Source organism: Rhodnius prolixus, unplaced genomic scaffold (assembly GCF_049639745.1).
Source record: "Rhodnius prolixus isolate KJV_2025 unplaced genomic scaffold, Rpr scaffold_25, whole genome shotgun sequence".
Taxonomy (NCBI): domain Eukaryota; kingdom Metazoa; phylum Arthropoda; class Insecta; order Hemiptera; family Reduviidae; genus Rhodnius; species Rhodnius prolixus.
This window is the reverse complement of record NW_027411585.1, coordinates 18,154-38,227: the sequence shown is the minus strand read 5'-3', so window position 1 is coordinate 38,227 and position 20,074 is coordinate 18,154. Positions and strand designations below refer to the sequence as shown.

General features: G+C 35.9%; 1 protein-coding gene across 1 annotated transcript; it reads left to right on the top strand.

The window, feature by feature from the left end:
- The first annotated feature begins 2,882 nt into the window (after positions 1-2,882).
- LOC141448383 (fatty-acid amide hydrolase 2-B-like) lies at positions 2,883-19,478 on the top strand. The gene is made up of 12 exons (XM_074116718.1): positions 2,883-3,120; positions 8,401-8,580; positions 10,221-10,288; positions 10,371-10,519; positions 12,411-12,628; positions 12,939-13,050; positions 13,991-14,148; positions 14,518-14,655; positions 16,318-16,419; positions 16,507-16,680; positions 17,572-17,754; positions 18,733-19,478. Exons 2-12 carry the CDS (start codon positions 8,401-8,403, stop codon positions 18,853-18,855), a joined length of 1,605 nt encoding a protein of 534 aa, XP_073972819.1. The 5' UTR covers positions 2,883-3,120; the 3' UTR covers positions 18,856-19,478.
- The last annotated feature ends 596 nt before the right edge of the window (positions 19,479-20,074 follow it).

Genomic DNA, 20,074 nt, shown 5'->3' with positions numbered 1-20,074 from the left:
GAATCAGTCTGATGACTGCCACGTTAATCGAGTGACACTAAATTACACAGCATTTGTCATTCAACTGCCTACCATTATTTGAAAATTCTCACATTGTAATGTAAGATAAGTAGGTGCGAAACGTGGGATCGGTTGATTCTCAGGAGCTCTGTCATGCCTGCTTTCTAATCTAACAAATCTCTTAATACAGACTATACCATTTCAGCGTTGCACCACAAACATTCACTAAAGTTGATTGTACAAAACGAATACTGAACTTGGTGTTAAGCTAATTCAGTGGCGCTCATAGTGTTTTATGTTACGTATTTTTAAATGCAATCATTTATACATTATCCTCTTGACATATTTTTCGGTTCTTTTTGATAAAAACTTAATTGTTTCAGATGCACTTTGGCGTTCCCATTGCTGCGTCGTTTAAATCCCTCTGCCATACAGAAAGGTCCTTCATTTAGCCGAAACCTAAGGTTGAAATCCTGAACGAATCTGGATTTGATCCAGATTAGCGATCCAATGATTTTGGCTGAATATCGAGGTCGGGCGTTCCAATTTGTTTACCATAACCCTGGCGATATTTGCATACCGGCATCAGCAAATATTATCTGCTTCCTTTATTTGAACACAATTCAGTTCAAGGAAACATTTATTTGAAACAGCAGAATTCAATGTTTTGTTTCTAATTGCAGGAAGAAACATGGCAGCGCCTTCTTTAAGATTGGAACAACAAATTCATTCTCCTAAACGATCTGTTGCAATAATAACTACTGATATCATTCGCTTAATAAACTCCCTTAAGGGAGCACATGTTTTATAATTACATTTTACTCAGCGTGTTGTAGGAATTGTTTTGCAATAACTAGAGCTATAAACTCTTCTTTCGAGTGGGCAATATTGCGACGAGATTCTTCAGTTTTTAATTTCCTCTTAATATTAAGCAAAGTAGGGAGATCTTTAATAGCACTTTGCAATTCATATTTACCATTTTTTACATTGGAACTCTGATTGACTAGGGAATAATCTTGAAACGGCTACTCTGTAGAAAACTCAGATGAAGAAACACCTGAGAATACTTTGAAAACTCAAATTTAGTCATAAATAACCGCAGCTGGTTTTTTCAATGATCACAATAATGAACCAAAGATTGGGGAAACTCTCCGTGTAGTTTTGGTAGTTTGTTAATAACAAATAAAAAACGAGAAAAGTTTTCACAAAAAACACGTCGAATGTTTACATAAATAAATGAGTGAAAAACCAGATTGGAGTGAAGCAATAATTTTTGAAAAATAATATTTAGTTGACCTCAGATGATCCCCAGAAGCACCTTAAATAGAAAAATGAATTAAAATAATAATAATATTTATTTCATACAGGTCAATGACTTTTATTACAATAGAGTTGGCTTTTCGTTTAAAAACATTTTTATATACAAAAATTCTGAATTATAAAGGTAACCAACACAAATCAATAATTAAATAACATGGAACAATGACTTACGAAGTCATTAAGAGAGGATAAAGGATATACAATACATACAAAAAAAGATGTACATAAAGAACGTATTATACAAAACATAAATTTCTAAAACATTTATGAAGTACTTAACTGTTGAAGGATGTTTTTGAAAAGAAGTTTTTTAAAATAAACGTAAAATCTGAATTCAAGCTTTGCATTCGAACTCTGGTTTTAATTTCACTTGAAACTGGACTACTAAAAGACTAGGTCTTGTTCTGTCAATGTAGAGAGCATGTCAGAGAACCCAAAACTCTTTTCTGGGTTCAAATAAAGTTTCCAATAAGAGGGATACGTTATTACATCCTGTCGGTAGTACTGTTAGAGAAAACTTAGAGAAATGTAATAAGTAGAAGAATGGCGGGTGAATTTTCTTATCTAATTTTCCTCAAATATTTGTAGTAGTTTTGTAGTTACGCTCCAAATACGAACTAGTCCTTTAGATAGAATGAAAATTATGCGAAATATTGAAATATTAAATATTGTTCGAAAGGAAATTGCTGAATAGTTTCTTGTGACTTTCAAGGCATCAGAATCAAATTTTAATCGAAGCTAAAAAATAAAATAACTCAATTTTCGCAAATGCAACCATTAAAAGTGTTTGACTAAATGATTCATTAGTGGAATAAGAATTGTTTAGCCGCTTCAAATGCCCGCTTAAAATATATTAAACAATCGGAAGGATGTACTGTACATATGAATCGGTATGTGTTTCCTGCTCATGTTTTGGCCAGGATATTGAAAAGGCAGCAATATCCCCTAATGGTGCCAGTGTCATCTATATCTACAACATTTTCATAGAATTACAATAATAAAGCGCCTCAAGGAAGTTACATTATTTTGCTTCTAATTGATCTTTTTTATCACTACATTTGTTTTACTTCCTGTTTGTTCCTTTTTCAAATTAACCTTCATTTATTCAATTAATTAAAGATTTATTTAATTTCCTTTCTCTCTTCACTTCTTCTAACATTTCTTGCAGTGTAAGTTTGGAGTACATTTTTAAATTGCAATAGTAAAGAAAATAATAATTCAAATGAAGGTTATAATTTTGAAATCTAACAGAAGGTTGCGCGATAAAATAGAAATGAGATGATGGTTTTTTACGCGAATTTCAATTTATTGAAGGTTGGTTGAGATGAACGTTACTTTAGAAGAAGGCTGCGTAGAAAAATCGATCAGATATACATAGGATATGAATGAACTCTGGCGAAGATTCACCTAAGGTTCGTAAGTTTTTATGTAATTATGTAATTGAACAAAGTAAACTAACATAGGTTCGCAATAAATATGTACATAAGAAAAACTGCTTTGTCGACTGGATTGCTGGAGGGGATAATGCCAGCAGAATGAAGGTGGGGACGAGTAGCTGCTGCAGAACTAAGGTCAATTCACCGGTTCGTAACCGTTTCGGTTGGAGTCCCCTGAACGAACCTGATCACAAACATCAGTTCAACAGCGACCTGCACACTCGTATTTACCTCGTCATCAGACCATTTTTCCAAAGTGTTCTCTTTAATGAAACCGAAAGGAAAAGTTTAATTCCGATTGTTAGATAAGAGACCTAAATTTTCTTTCATGTGATCTGAAGAATTATTGGATTAACTATCCAAGGTAAGTGATCTGCTATATGCAGAACTTTTGAGTTATCTTTACATCTTGCATCTTAACAACTATCGTGATTCAGCACTCTCGTCTTGAGCAGGAATCTGTTTCACAGTGTCAAAGGACAGTAATTCGAAAGAGGCAGAAAGTTTACTGACCCAATGAAGATTAAAATCTCTGTAAAGGCTGCTGAGCCACCGATGAAAATAAATAATTTTAAAAAATTTTACAAAGAAAACCATTCCAAGAAAAACTTGCGATCCCTTCCAAATTCGAATAAAGTTTTATACTTTTCAACCGTCAATAAGTCTTGAGAGGTTTCAGTCCACAATGTTATGATTGATTTCATTCTTAACATGGAATCAAATACAATGCTTCTCAATAGTTACCAACTATTTTGGACGCTGTAATAAGATCAAGTCTCTTTTTGCGGCACACTCGTATCCGGTAGTCAATTTTACCGCCCCTCAGTAAGAAAAGTGGTTTTTATAAATTGGATTTAAATATATTTGTTTGTAAACGCCACGGTAACCGAACGGTTAAGAGGCGAGACCTGCGAAGCTAATATGCATTGTGGTACTGGGTTCGATTCCCCCGGTCTTAGGCCTTGGATTTTATTTAATGTTTAATAAAAGAAATTTACAGTAAAGTATGTTTGCTAGTCGCCTCCGTCCACGACACCTAATTGGTAGTTGGACGTAAAGCCCGCCTGAAAAGATAGGCAATTACTTTTTTTTTATATGTGTTTGTGGGTCTTGGAGTAAATACTACTCAAAACATCACAGAAAGTTGTTGCGTAATAAAGATTTGGTTTAGACCCTGACCGGGGCCTGACACGGTTTTTGTCGAAACAACTTACTGGAAGCGATCACTTCCTCAATAGATTTTCTCTAAGCGGTATGATTACAGCTAAGTTACCTTTCCTTTGGACTGGTGTACAATCTTACCTTTTCTTTATGGGTAAGTCTATTTACTTCATTTGAAACCTTTAAATAGAGTTTCTTAATACCTTTTCACGAAGTAAGGCAATCCTAGTGTTTCGTAAACCAATTGAGTTTCTTAAAATTTCAACGCATTTTGGAAAGAATGAACAGATCTAAATAGTCGCTAACACAACATCTATAACTTTTATGAAAATGGCTTGATAAAAGAAGGAGAGTTACTAATTTACAATTTGATAGAATATCGCTATCCGGCGCTTTCACTTTATATTTCCCAAAATAAATGCGGCCTGTTATCGTAATAGTGCCAGGTGACAATATAATAACATTTTTAGGTAATTACGAAGTAGCCCTAGTTCCTTTCGGTCGATTATATGAAATAGATAATAACAATAGAAGAGAAAATTCGTAATTATTACGCTAATCTATTTAAATATCTCTTCCATAATTTTTTATTCCACACAATTAAAATTCGATTTTTGAGGGTTTTTATATATGTCAACATAAGATTATTGCAGATTTCTAATTATCATCCAGAACCATAAAATTTATCTAAATCAATTTCCTTATACTCATTGTCCACGTCTGTTTGCAAATCCCTCGTTGTGAGAATCTGTCGAAACGTAGATCATGGAAAAGAAATTTTCATCGACAATAAAGGTGATAATTACCTGGAGTCGCCAGGTCCAAGTGAATAGGACAAATCCCGAGCGAATTTTTCTATAAATTACATTATTTGCACCGTTTTTAACAACGATTTAAGAACTACAATTTCACTAAGTCTCCAAAAGTTTATGGATTATTTGTGCGGAGATAAACTATTCCCAGTCGATCATCGCCATCTCGATAACTGCAAAGGCGGTCGCTCATCTCGTAACCTTCAGTTGTACTAAATCTGTAAGACTCCTTGGTACCCAAACACGAGTGTGATTTGAAGTGTTAATTTACTTCCACCCACAGTTTTCCATTGTAAAACAAATTTTCCAAAACCTCTCGATCTTGACTTATGATCCAGTTCTATTTACTGAGATCAGTAACCCATCGCGATCAGTAACCCATCGCGCGGAGGTTTTTCTCTCTGACGGAACCAAAATACGAATGACTTTGAACTTTCAATTTACTTTGATTTTATTTCATGGTTTAGATGTTGAGGAAGAGAGTCAGGATTATTTATAAATTAGAAATGATTGACGGAGCACAGGATGTTGCTATGAAGAAACAGTTCCTCGTCACACTTATTTTCAACCATCTCCTTAACGGTTCCTCTGTTCCCGAAAGCTGTCCGATTTCCTGAATTGTGTAGACGACTGACAGACTAATGCAACTCTTCCACTTACTACCATGGTGACAGGAAATGGTGCGAGAATTCAAATCGGATGTTTGAGATTTACTTTTCCGCACTAACACACTCGCACTCTTCTAAAAACCCAGCTATTCTGAACAATTTGTTCTCAGAATATAAATGTGGTGAATAATTTGAAACGCCTTTCTCGAACTCAAAGCAAGAGGAAGTAACCTATTTGCATTTCCGGTTGTAAACTTTAAAGTACCATCATCTTTCAATGGGCTCTGCGCCATAATACGTCGCTTAGGCCGGCACAACGCTCTAACACTTTATTTCCCTTTCGAACAAGTGTGTTCCCTGGTTTGTTTGAACTAGCAATTAATTTATTCGCTACATCGCCGGAATCATAATAGGTTAGAATTATACTTGCGTCCTTAATAGCACTCTAGGAAGCCTAATCTACAAATCACGTAGCGGGGTAAGCTTGCACTGTGGAATAATAACGGAAATACCAGCTATTCTCACCTTCCGTCATAATTTGATGATCTCCAAAACATACTGGAGAAGTGTATCGCTCCAGCTAAACTTGAAAAATTGGATTTTAATGGGTATCACAGTTTTCTGAAGTCACTAAAAACCGGTTTTTAATTTTCGGTAGTTTGCATTTTAAAAATTGTATTTTTTTCTTAGTATAGTAGAAACAACTATATCAGAGACCAGCGTCTTAAGGGCTATTTTCTCAAGCAGGCTTTGCATCCAGTTACCGTTCAGGTGCTATGGGTTGGAAACGCCCCATTACCATAATGGACCACGCGTAGTTGGTTAACTGGAAGATCCCCATTTTGGAGCGCCAGAAAAGTCTCTCAAAGCTTACGAAATAGAAAAATAAACAAACCCATATTAATTAAACATATTTAAAACGAAGAACGTCCATTTTTTCAAGCGAGGATTAACGTCTAATTGCTAATTAGGTATCGTGGTCGAAGAGGAAGCACATACTTTACTATTAATATTTCTTTTAATAATAAAAAGTGGCTATTTGAACTGCTGATATTTTACTCAAAAATTGACGCTCCATAACGACCACGCCAACATCCGCTTCTAATTAAGTAGCTAGCTTGAACTTCTCATGGTGGTTACCTGACCTTGTGCCCAGGGACACCCAGAGATGTGTGAAACCCAAAACGCCCCAAGAATGGCAGTTGAACTTGTTCTTATTTTTAAAATAGTCACTAATTAGAAAGGCATTGAGCGAATTACATAAAGTTCGGAGACTTCCTGTAGTTTTGGATTGGTGTACATTTATACGGTAAACTACAAAAGCAACACAATTGCCTTCCGAGTTACTGTAAATAATGTTCAAATTTTAAAACTAATTTATACCTTAAAGTAGAATGTAATTAACGACTGATAATTCTGTCAGTATCAATGTGCTATTATTAGAAATATGGAACAAAGCCGTTTACATCATCAAAACTTCACACAGCCCAAATAACTATTTAGAAAATTCGCATTTCCTGGATTTTTATTCCTGCAGTTTTTCCGTCGAATTATTTTGAAACTTTTAGGAGATAGTTACTTCAGTATTACACTTGTTCACTATAATTGGATCATTTTTTATGGAAAGTGAGTTAAAAAACTGAAAAAATATATAAATAATATGTCACCGCTGGTTAATGGATATTTCTCCTTAACCTTATTAGGAGCCCTCAGTAGCGCCCCCTCACCAAATATTAAATTGAATGTCTGCGGCTCGCAGTTTTTTATTTGTGACGAACACACACTTACAGACCAATTTTTAAACCTACTTTATTTCATTCCTACTTCCTAATAAATACGATCCCAAAGACGCCACTTCTAGTTCGAACTATTTAGATTGTTCTTTTTTGGAACAAGTTTGCAAAAATGTAAACTGATCTTGTTTCTTCCTCTTTCTAAAAGAAGAAATTTTGGAAAAATGAATGGTACATCCAGTTAAAAGAATTTTAAACGGAATCTTCCGTTCAGAAGTAGAGTGGTTTTCAAAAGGATAATCTACTTTGAGTGATTTTTTTGACTTTGTGGACAAAATACACAATTTCGATTGAAACTGGAAGTGGAAAATTTAAGACGCTGAAATTTTCTCACGCAGAACAGAAGGAAAAAACGAATAAAATGCTGAATAAATCTTTTCTACTGACATGAGAAGCGTGGACGGGATTTAAGCGTAATTTGTCCGGAGCAATTTGTTGAATGAAGTGGACAATCAACGCTCGACGACCTAATTCGCTCCATCTCTCCTCCATAGTACCTCAATCTTGCCTACTGATGCTATTTGGGTTGTAGGGCTTTTCATTTCATTCTTGTGCATATTTTCAAAATCCATTTACTAATCAAATTAGAAATAATAATAATAATTCAATAATTGCACCAAATCCAATTCAGAAATTAATGTGGAGAAAACACTGGCTGACTTTCCTCTCTGCAAAGCTCATATTTCAAAAAGGGAAGTTTCCATCAGTCTCGAATGACGAGGAAACCTGGAATGGCGATGGCAGGGCATCGAATTGTCGCTTTCACACCCCTTCAGAGCCCCAGTTCAAAAAACATATTTTTATCAACGGGTCTTTATATATCTCTTAGTTAGCAAGTAAAATACAGATTGGAAAAGTCTTCTTAAGGTATCTAAATTCATTGAGCCTAAAATTTCTATTGTGGCTCTCTCTCAAGTGTCTGAGTTTGTTCACAAAAAGAAGGTATCTGAAGAGCATAGAATTAGTAAATGTGAGGTGTGAAGGTGAGCGGATTTCGTTCAGTAGTGAGTGTTGTTAAGGGGGGTATACCCGCAGGGATGGCAAGTTCCTAGTAAAGAAGCTGGTCCAATTTCGTTAGCAGAGGATTTCATAATCCTTACGTTACTTTTGAAGAATTTCATGTAAAACAAATAATTATTCATGTAAATTCTAATTCTCAGACCAACTTAAATTGATTTTTCTTTTTTTTAATTGCAGGGACGAATAAACAAAGTGTCCTTCAGACATGCGATCCACTGAATTATTAAACAATCCGCTTTATTTGTTTCAGATGTGGGGCTTTTTTATGAAAGAAATGATCAGACTGTTCCAGTTCTTCATCTTCATATTTGTCTGGCCGTACTCCAAGTTCTTCTCTCTGCGAACAAAGAGAGAGAGAGTGCCTTCAATTTGCAACCCTCTGCTCACGAAGAGTGGCCTCGAACTGGCTGAGATGATCAGAAACCAAAAGGTAGCTCGAGTTAACCAGATTAACAGATCAAGCAGTACATCTTTGAGTATTTAATGGGAAACAAAGTTTCATTTGGGTGGAAAAGGCGAAAATCATATTTTCTTCAGATTACCATCGGCATCTCTTTCCCCAGATGAACCCTAGATTCATCAAAAAACCCTATAAGAGAAAACCTAGGCCGTTAAATCTATAACTGACTGCTCGCTGATTTCCTAATAATGTGTTTAAAACTAAATCCAATAAAAATAGCAGCAATTATCCCGTCCAGTCCGTAGAGATTCAAATTCAATTAGATTTTAGACACAGCATTATATCCAAATAGCTTACATAGATTCACTTGATTTTTGCCTATCCTTGTAAGAAGAGAGTATTCTAGTCATAAATTTTAAGTTCGGAGAATGTGAGTCCACCAGTAGTATTATTGAGAATGTCGGCTTTTTCGACTTTTCTGTCATTTTCCGGGCATTGTTAAGTGTTTTGTTTCAACTTAGGCTTGACGTTCTTTGTTAATTTGGTTCGAAACATTCAAATCAGTCAGCGAATCATGGAAAGCCCGACGTCACGCGTTCTTCAGTTATATCAATTGATCATAAAAGAAAGTAATAAGTAAAGCAATCGCCTATTTTGTCAGGCGGGGCTTAACGTGTCGTGGACGGGGGCGGGAGTTCATACTTTACTATTGATGTTTTTTCTAACAAAAGAAAAGTAGGTACACGCGGGATTCGAACTGGGGATCTCCTACTTGCAAAACCACGCACATAACCACTAGACCAACACCTGCCCCTGCATTTGATCATGAAAATCGTATATTATTTAGTATGCCAACTAAAATTTTGAATAATTTCTAAATTTAAAAAAAAAAAAATGAGTAGTGTGATCTGCAGCAAGCCAACGAAGTAGAATTTCCTGCGATTTGATGAAAAACGGCCCCAGGAGCCAGAACATTGAAATATCTCTATTGGGAACATTTTCCCACTATAATGCTCAAACACTTCGAGGGGAGTCGAGGTTTAGTTTCCCTCCAAACGGACTCCTAATTAAATTGTGGGGGGCCTTATAAATTAACAAGATTTATATGTGTAAATAAAATTGTAAATCTGGCCGAAAATAGATTGGGAAAAAATGCCTCAATAAAGTTTGTGTCTTTCAACAATTTTTTTTTTTTAACCAATTTTAAGTTCCAAGAATATTTAATGGGGGGGGGCTAATTTCAATTTCAATAGTGTGAGTTCTCATGTCAGATTTTTTTGTTAAAATATATTTTCAAGCTCGAACTTTTTCATTGGAGAATCAAGAAAAACACTATCATTTCCTGTAAATAATGTATTTATCAAAAGTGTAGGGAGTTCAAACCTAGTGGGGAATTTAAACTAAGGCTCAAAGGAATTTACTGCAACGTACAGTATGATTAATTTAGTTGAAGGAGCATCTGAGAGGAGCCTTCTGAAATGTTATATTCTCAGAGAGGAAGGGGAAATTTTATCTACGCAATCGGATCTGCGTAAAGATGTCCCCTTGTAATCCGAGAACTACCATCTAAGAGTAAATGTACCTAGATTAAGTATTATTGCTGTGAAGCATATAGGCCACGTAAACTGGTATGTGGATTAAACATTTCTGATATAGAATCTCCATTTCAGGTAACATGTACAGAAGTCGTTCTAGCTTTCATCACCAGAATGCAGACAGTGAATCCGATAATTAATGGGTAAGAACTTGTGTAAACTCTGCTGGCAAGAAGTAGCTCGAACAACCTTTAATCATCTAAAAGATAATCTCTTGTGACGCAGAATAGTTCAAGATCGTTTCGAGGATGCGCTCAATCAGGCCAAATTGGTTGACGAGATGATCCAAGCTAATCCGGACCCAAATTACTGGGAGACCACCAAACCACTGCTGGGCGTTCCCCTCACCGTCAAGGAGTGTATCGCAGTCTCAGGTAATGGCTTCAAGATGCCAAATAGGTGTAGATGAAGTGAAACTAGGTTTTACTGATTATTTTAAATACTCACTGATTGGTATCACTTTGTGGAATTTGCACTCTTATGGGAGTAAAGTTGTTAACATGGTTTTCGTCAGAAGTAAAATGTTCAATAAATCTGTACAACCTTCTGCATTGTGCTAGTGAGGAACATTAAATAAATTGACAACTACTTATGGAGCTGCAAACTAAACTAAAAATCGAATAACCTCCAAAGCTGGAACATTGAGATTATTCGAACCTCCGGAAGGCCGATTTTGTGAAAATTTTCATCGGGCTTCATATTAGATCTGACGAATGTCACATTTGAACCTTTTCTATTTTCCAGATTCAAAGACCAATTTCAGAAAATCCTTTTAGACTTTAGAACGTGAATGACCTTTAAAAATTCAATATCACGATACAAACAGAAACCTGTTTATTCCTGTTTCGAGCATTTGGTGAGAGGGGCAACCTTGAAATGTTGAATGTGTTCACGTATTGCTGCTTACTGTTCGTCGCTATCTTTTCCGCCTCTTGTCAGATTAATTATTCCCCACCTTATTAAGTTGTTAAGATAATATATTCAATCGTCATTCCTCAGTACTCAGGTAAACAATTTTGTGACAACATGATGGGGTCACGCTCACGTTGTGAGAAGTTCATAGAAATTTAATCTGGATGAAATCAGTTCAATTAGATAAATTTACTTTCGACTTTGAATGGCTAAACAAGAATTTGGGTTTAAACCAGTCTTTCTCAAATAGGGCGATATACCCCGTTTGGGCGCTGGAGACCTACAGGGGCAGTAAAGGGCCCAAAGAAAAGTGGGGGTGTTAAAGAGGTTCAGGGGGGGCCAATGGCTGATTTATGTTTTTCTAAGATTTTAAACTAAATTCCAAACCTATCTACTAAACTACATTGACCATCTCGTTGTTGTTTTTTATTTCGATTTTCGTTAATTTTTGCTCAAATTTGGTTATTTTTGTGGTCGATTATTCAACGATTTTTGATAGCACTCTCTTTGTCGAATTTATGTAAACGTGGATTTAGTGCTGTGGCAACGCTGCTAACTAAGAAGAGAAATCGTTTACATGTTACCGAACGCGGTGACTTGCGGCTGTTTTTTTGAGTAAATTCGAGCCTGATATTAACAAACTTGTTAAAAATCATCAGATTCATCCTTCACATTAGATTAGTTTTAAAATTTAAACTGAAATATTTCTTTTAATTTGAATAAAAGTTTTTTTAAATATTATTTATTAAGGGCGTTTCATTGCTCTCAATAGAACAGTCATATTTAAAATGTAAGTTCGAATTCAGAAACAGGATAAGACTCAAATGACACGCCATAATTCAATTATGATATCGATTGTGATTTTTAAGATGGGGTAAAGTTATGAGAACCTCTGGTACAAACGGTAAATGGATTCGAAATTTCAATCGAGAAAAATTATTCAATCTGCATAAACCCTACAAACGAGTTACGCAATCGAAGGTCCTTCGACAGCCACTGGTCTCCGGGAAAATTTTTACGTTTGTCAAGGCGGGTGAGTGAGAAAACAATGCGAGCTCCTAGCTGACGGGCGCCTGAAAACCTCTCTTCAAGGGGAGTGCAGATATAACGGGGTATCTGAGATGTCACAGAGGAGCGGAGACGTCACGGGTAAGCAGAGACCCCATTGGGTTGCAAAGGCATCACGCTTCCCACAAAGTGACGTTTTATTATTACTTCATCTTAAAGACGATTGAAAATAAGTAGTTAATTAGTAAGTTTAGTTACAAGTAAAAAACAATTTTTTTCTTATAAAGTGCAGTTAGTTCTGAGAACAGATAGTTTATTTTTATTTTCATACAACTTGACCCACAGGAATGAGCCACAATGCGGGCAGAACCATACCTGAACAGAGAATCGCTAAGAAAGATGCAGAAGCTGTGGCTAACCTCAGATCGGCAGGAGCTATACCGATCGCAGTCACAAATACTCCGGAACTGTGCTACTTCTGGGAAAGTTACAATCGTAAGACAGGACTAACTAAGAATCCCTACGATGTACAAAGGACAGCTGGGGGCTCGTCTGGTGGTGAGGTCTGAAAACAGTAGTTTGTCAGTATGGTATATTTTTGTGAATGTTGTTAAAGATGAAAGAAATTCCTAACATTTTCGGAGAGTGATTGGTAAACTAAGTATTAACTTAGAAAGTTAATACTTTCTAAGTATTTCATTAGAAAGTAGCAAGATCGCCTTAGTAGCGAAGAATATCTTAATTTTTGGTGTCGCTAAGAATAATTTGTAAAATTGGAGGAGTGATTGCAGCGTGTAACATTTTCTTTGTGCAAATAAGGTCACTCCCGAGTGAGTTAGAAACGACATGAGTGAATGGTGTTTTTGTAAACAGTGTGCGATGCTGGGAGCTGGTGCCTCTACTATCGGTCTTGGGTCAGATGTAATTGGCTCCGGAAGACTTCCTGCACATTTCTGCGGCGTATTTGGACACAAACCCTCCTCTCGTGAGTATCTGTGTTTGTTAAAAGAGAAAATAATTGTCAAAGTGAAATGTTTTTCAACGGTTTTTTCTGAAGAGTTAGAAAGTTGACCAGCCAGTTACGCTCGAGCTTCCAAGCGAATAGAAACTTTCGGCCTCCTCGACTTTTCGCTTTAAAGATATTTTGTTCGAAAACCATGATGTATCGAGTGAAAACTCAGGTCCGAAAATATGGCACTCGTGGGTAGAAAAATAAAATAAAAGTAATAAGTCGGCTTGCCGGTGAAGAATTTTGGCCAAATCTCTATCCTGTAGTTAGCAAACAGATTGTCGGATTTAGAGGAATCAACATACGAGTATGTCAGCAAAAACTTGAACTAGGATAAGGTGAAGCAGAGAGGTATTAAGGGATCCTCTCCTCAAGGTAACCCCCCGCACAGCTTTGAAGCATTTCTGGAACCAGCGCTCAACAGGCGCCTGCAGCTACTCAGTCAAGGTGAACCGCATTTCCTAAGAGTGACGTAACAGCTGAACCAAAACAAATTCGGTATTTCTCTTCCTTAAAGAAAACTATTTTTTGGTTTTAATAAAATAACAAGAAAATACTGATATTTTTTGCATTGTCAATTATTGACTGAAAAACTTCCGCAGAGCTGCTTTTTAAACCTTCTTGCAGGTTTCCGGCATTATTTCCGGTAATATTTCAGATGAAGATTCAAATTTCGTGCGAGGGAAAGTAAACACGTAGTCTGCGATAAATCGCGAAAACATGAAAACATTATTTTATGAATTCGAGTGAAGATAGATTTAGTAAATTTGACTTGATTTGAGGCGCGAAAATCTTTCCAAGTATCCAAAAATTGTATTTTTAGCCAATCACTTTGACATTTTTTTTTTTAATGCAAACCTTTAATACTTGATATATTATATTTTTCGGATAAGTACATCGTTAATTTGATTTCCAGACATCATAAGCAACGATGGACACATTCCCAACAGTTCGGAAGAAGAGTGGGACGAGTTCCTGGTGATGGTGCCGCTCAGCACTCATGCTGTTGACCTTCCCATCATTCTTACTGCTGCTGCGCCGAAAAACGCCCAATTTCTAAACCTGGATAAACCAGTAATAGTTTTTGTTTATTATTTCTTTTAAATGAAAGAGATTCTTTGTACTTTTCGCTTAAACAATGGTCGGCGATAGAATGGATTTGCTGAGGCTACCCTATATGACTAAACTGCCTTGGAAGAACTTGAATCTTTGGCACCAGATGGTAGGCTTTTCGTAGAGAGTATGTAGTCCTTTACTTGTAACAATTGAACGTCACCATCTATTGACTATTTACAGGAAGCTAAATGAATGGATTTGAATATCCAATCAGTAATTGAGAACTTAGCTTTTCAATTCTATTCGATACACATGTATATAAGTGGGACCTTACAAGTTACTGCTATTATAACATTGCAAGCAGTGTAAGACTATATTAACTTTCAGGTGGACTTCTCTACTATAAAGGTCTTCTATTTGGAAGAGCAGAAAACTCTGCTCACATCGAAGATTCATCCTGACATCAAAGATGCCATTAGGAGATCAGCTTTCCACTTCAAACAGTATGGAGTCCAGCCTGAGAAGGTAACGTTATCTTACGCAATACCTAATTTTAGATTAAATAGCTTGAATTGCAGATCGTTTCCGACATGTAGGCGATAATCCGATCCGATAGGCGTAAAATTAAGGATTAACCTTCAGTTAGGCTTCAGTGAATGCGTAGTTTTTCGAACCATTTTCTGCAATGATTCAAAAGAAACATTCACATTACGCGCTTACATAAATCTAAAAGTATACTATATCAATATCTGCCCAGAGCCAATTAGTTGTTCAATTTCGTTTTTGCTGGGTTTGATTTGAAAAAAAGACGACTGTGATAGCCTGCGTTTTTCGGAGAGGGTCCAGCTAATTGCTGATGCAACTATTGACAGGACTTGCTGAGATGTTCAACTACATGCATGATACAGTTCTAATAAAATTCCTGTTAATTTCTGCTTGACTTTACCGGCCATTGATAATAAGCAGCATTAACTGTGACGAAAAGACTCTGCCTAAGGTTAGCAGTGACTAAATGACTCAGATGAATTTGTTATAACAAAAAAATACAGAACAACCCTGGTAAGGACTCTTTCACTTACCTCACAATAGACCTAATCAAAACTTAAACCCTGACAAAATCACTGGATGAAATCTTCCTGGCAGATCTTAAAGTGTAGATCAAATAAACTAAATATGATGGTTGTAATATATATATATATTTTAATGATTTAAGGCGCGTCAACATCTAAGGTTATTGGCGTCCGGAGCTTTTTTCAGTGCACTGCCGGCCTCCGGACAGTTTATCTCTTTACAGGCAACACTGCTCATTTCCGGACAGTGAGCTGTAAGAAGCTCCTAGGAGAAGAAAATCTAAGGATCAGCAGCTGGATTCGAACCCGGGACCTCCGCGTGGGAGTCCATTACGCTAACCGCATAGCTAATCCCATCCCTATGGTTGTAATATTAATATCAATTCTCTTTTATTGTACCAGATTGAATGTTCAGAGCAAGAAATCGTTATGTATTTTTTGTTCTGTTTCGCCTCTTCTGAAATTCCATAACAGGTTCCCCCTCTCTTTTAGAATGATTCTTTTCGAATAAATCTAAATGATTTTAAATTTACAGAAAATAAACAAGCTCTAGGAAAACATACACCATTTTTCAAGAAAAGATGAAAGCTTTTTTTTTACTTCCATATCAGTGAGTGTCAGTAATATTTGTGACAATGAAAGAGGAATCAATGTAGTACATGTGGAACATTTGTTCTTGAATGTTGGTAATCTCCTCATATTTACTGGAAAGCCAGAGTTTTAAACCGTAGGCCTAAATAGATTTGATGTTGGAATTATTTGATAGTCTTCCCGTAATAAATTAAGACTTTTTACCATAGCTTGTCTTTTATGTAATTGTGAAGATTTCAAGTTAGTCATTTGTCTTGAACAGCCCAAGAAAGCGCATCCATTTGTGAAACGAAGAGAATTGATACTAAAGTGGGAACTAAAGGACATTTTCGGGGTTGAGTAATATTCATCATGGATGTGTTAAATGAAAGTTGCTATTAATGAATGGGCACTGTTGAAAGATTTGTACTTGTCGCCAGCATGGCTCTCCCATAAAATTCAAATTAAGAAGATTGTAAATAACAAGAAATATATAAATAAAATGTCTATTTCTGTTTATTGAAATACATGTTAACATGTTTGGCAGGCGTACATCAGTAAATTTGACAACTCTCTAGAAGCACTGAGCACCATCATGATGCGCATGAAAGCCCCTAACAACATTTTCCAGCGGTCAGAAGATCCTCAGGTATCCTTCTAAATTATTGTTTATTATTATCATAAATTCATTTCTTAAATAAAAAATATCAATGCAATAATTTATTTTCTTATTTAGGATTTTAGTATGTGGGATGTACTGAGGGAAGTGGTACTGGATATATTTGGATGTTCTAAATTCCACACTTACTCAGTGTTCTATGGATTTACTAAGAAATGTAGCGAAGTTTTACCAAAATCATATGAAACAAACATGAGAAAGTTGAAAGAGGAATTAGGGAAATACATGGAGGTTTGTACTTTAAAGACCAGCTTAGATTAGTTAGTAACAAATCCGACAGGTGTCCCTAGCAATACTGGTATGCGGCTAGTTAGTACAGCAGCAGGTGTAGAGTTCAGCAGTTGGGAATCACAGTAGTTGTGCAAGAAAGTAATGACTTCTCATACACCTCTTATCAGCATAAATTATTGTTATATAATTTGATTTCTCAGTTAGCGTGACGATAGCCGAGCGGTTAGAGGCGAGGTCCGCAAAGCATAGATGTACTTTGGGGCTGGGTTCGATGCCCGGTCTAGGCATTTGATTTTATTTAATGAAACTTTTACAGTAAAGTACGTTTGCTAGTCGCCTCCGTCCACGACACCTAATTTGGTAGTTGGGCGAAAAGCCGGCCTTAGGGGGGGGGGGTGAGTATTACTTTCAGTTTCGCGCAGATTTTTTATTCAGGGTTTTCACCCAAAATGCACATTTTGAAGTTCTTAGTACATGCAGTTGTGCAGCTATTCAATTCAGCAAGCAGCTAGAGCAAATAATCAACATTCGTCGAAAGAAAGATCGTTCCGGGTTCCTTAATGGCCGCACTTAACTAATTAAGGGTGGGAGATATGGTTGGCAAGAGTAAAGATAGAAATAAGGAACTCATTATGTTAAAATGGATGGAAAACGTCATTGAAAATAGAAGAAGTTCACTTCCGCTATGACTTCATGCGAGCCGCCACTGATGATTCCCAGATAGCAATTACAATATTCATGCCTCCAAAACAAAGATGTGTGCTCCCTTGAACTGAAAATTAAGTAAAATATCCCATTTTAAATTAAGTATCTCACTACTAATTGGCACCATGAGGACATAAAAGGTGATTATTCATTGTATACAAATGATGTGAGTTCTTTTTCTTGCAGGAATTATTAGGGGATTGCGGAGTGTTGATTCTTCCTGTGTTCTTCGACACTGCGCATAAACACTATAGAATGTACTATAAGTTCACCAATGTGATTTACCTGTCTGTGGCCAACCTGTTAGGCATTCCAGCAACAGTGTGTCCTGCGGGCCTGTCTAAAAGCGGCTTGCCATTCGGCATTCAGGTATGGCATCAATTCAATTATTAGATGTAACTTCTACCTCATTTCTGCGTTTGCTTGGTGATGTGGTCATCACCCTTGCCATCTGTTTCATTTATACTCTGTTTTCTATGTAATTAATTTAATACCATCAGGATTTTTTTAAAAACATAACACTCTTTAATAATAGTCCAAAACATCTCCGGCAGTTTAAGATAACATTTACCTTCTTGGGCAGATTTACAAACTGCTCGAGAAATGGTTGCTTTTATCTGCGTAAAATTTTGAGAATTAAAGAAAAAAATTATGAACGCTCTGTAAGCATAGAAAATTTGTTGATTATCTCAAATTTATGTATTGTATATTGAATGCAAGAAAGAATACAGAATTTGGCTCAACCAAAAGAAAAAATTGATTCATATTCTAATTGACGTTGACGTTGCTAAAGCTAATGGTTGAAAAACTCTCAGGGGTATCATCAATGGATTTAGAAGAAAGTCTGACAATACCAGTTCGGTCTGGTCTAATAATATTTTACTGGAATTTTTTACAATCTTATTTACCTCGTTCCAGAATTTATGATGGTACTCTTTAGTTTGGTATTAGTATCCCTATTGTCGATTCGGCTAAAACAGACCATGAAATAGCAGATATAGCTTTGACTTAAGTTAAACACTGGAGGCATTTCCTCAAAAATTATAGACTAGCCCAAATATTTGTTTGAAAATAGAGCTTCAAAGGAAATGTTGGTGGAAATTTTACAATTGACAGAAGGTGCAATACAATGAAAAGTGCTCAGCCTATTTCTGTTTTCATTTTACTTTTCCAATGATGAACATTTTTGTGAGAAAATAAAGCGCTTGATGTAAATATTCTGTGCTAAACTGACTTAATGTTGGAAGTACACCAAGTGAAGTGGAGATAGATAATCGCAGGTCGGTCGAGGTTAGTCTAGTCTTAGTGGTTGGATCATATTCTGATTGCTTCTGTTTTCTGTTGTAGATTATCGCTAACAGAAATCAGGACCGGTTAACACTAGCTGTTGCTAAAGAATTGGAAAACGTTTTTGGAGGCTGGACACCAGTATCCGCTGAAGAATCCAACAATTTGCAGAATATAGTTTAAATAAATAACCACACAAACACATTATTGAGTTCATATTCTATTTTTCTATTTAGAATTTATGTAATAATATTGTGTAGAAGTGGCATAGCAACATCTATCCACATTTACGATTAAATATTCTGTATTAAAAGGTAGGTTTTCTGTATGAAACTTTCATTCCGTAATAATGAATTTTTGTAACATTGGTGCGTTCAGTTCTTTGCTATTATTGATTGTACAAAACTGCTGTGATAAGACACCTCAGAGCTTGTGATAACTGCTGTGATAGACGCCTCAGAGCTTGTGATAACTGCTTTTCGGGAGTTAAATGCCTTTAGTTTCTTTAAACAGTGACTTGTTCCCAACGACAATTTCTCCAGTTCCTACCACATCTTGTTCTAGATCTTGTTCTAGGATAAGGCCACACAATAGACCAACTGTTAAAGTATGCTGCTTTAGAGATTATTATGACAGTCCATTAACAGTGGAGAGAGTTTAAGTGATACCTTACAGAAAGTGTGACCCCACAGCCTCCTCAAGTCTACATTTATCTCAAATTGTTTGGATTAGCTGTTAAAAACATGTGAAAGCTGTATTGTAATGAATCGCTTAATTTCAATAAATATAATTTAATTTTATATAAATTTGTATCAAAAAAATTTCTTAATGATTAAACATCCACATTTCATTAACAAAGAAAACTATTAAAGTCGCCAAAGAAAGGATCGGAAAAGTATTATTCAATTACCAAGCCTCAATTTAGTGTAATTCTTCAACTCCACCTTAGAGCGAGTGAATGTTGAGATTTCAGATCTCACTCAAAATTTGATTCGCTATATTTTTTTTCCTTCCATTAAAAATTAATAGAACTTTGTCGTAATCACTGAAGGTAATAGTGCCAGAGATATAGCATTTTTAATTCTAGGAACCGCATGAGTGACACTGAATTTAAGGCACAATATCTCGCTTTATTACCCACGAACTTTACATGTTCTAATGCTCATCAATTAAAGCTTGGTTGATCTTTAAAATCAATAGAGCCATTTATAAATTTCACAAATTTTTTTAGTTATGTGAGATTACCATTTAATATTTCGCATTTCAAGGTTTGCAGCACAGTGAAGATTTGAAGCCCTCTAAACTATACACCAAATCTTCTATAGAAATTTAACTCAATATTAGAACTGCCTCCCTTCAGGGTCGGAATAAAGGAGGTTAACTGCCAACCATCTAGATAACA

What these genes read in the sequence shown, in the direction of transcription:
- LOC141448383 (XM_074116718.1), top strand. Translation starts at nt 8,401, where the DNA reads ATGTGGGGCTTTTTTATGAAAGAAATGATCAGACTGTTCCAGTTCTTC. An exon ending in TGGACACAAACCCTCCTCTC is followed by an intron (nt 13,051 to 13,990) that starts GTGAGTATCTGT and finishes TTTGATTTCCAG; the next exon opens with ACATCATAAGCAACGATGGA. An exon ending in AGCGGTCAGAAGATCCTCAG is followed by an intron (nt 16,420 to 16,506) that starts GTATCCTTCTAA and finishes TTTCTTATTTAG; the next exon opens with GATTTTAGTATGTGGGATGT.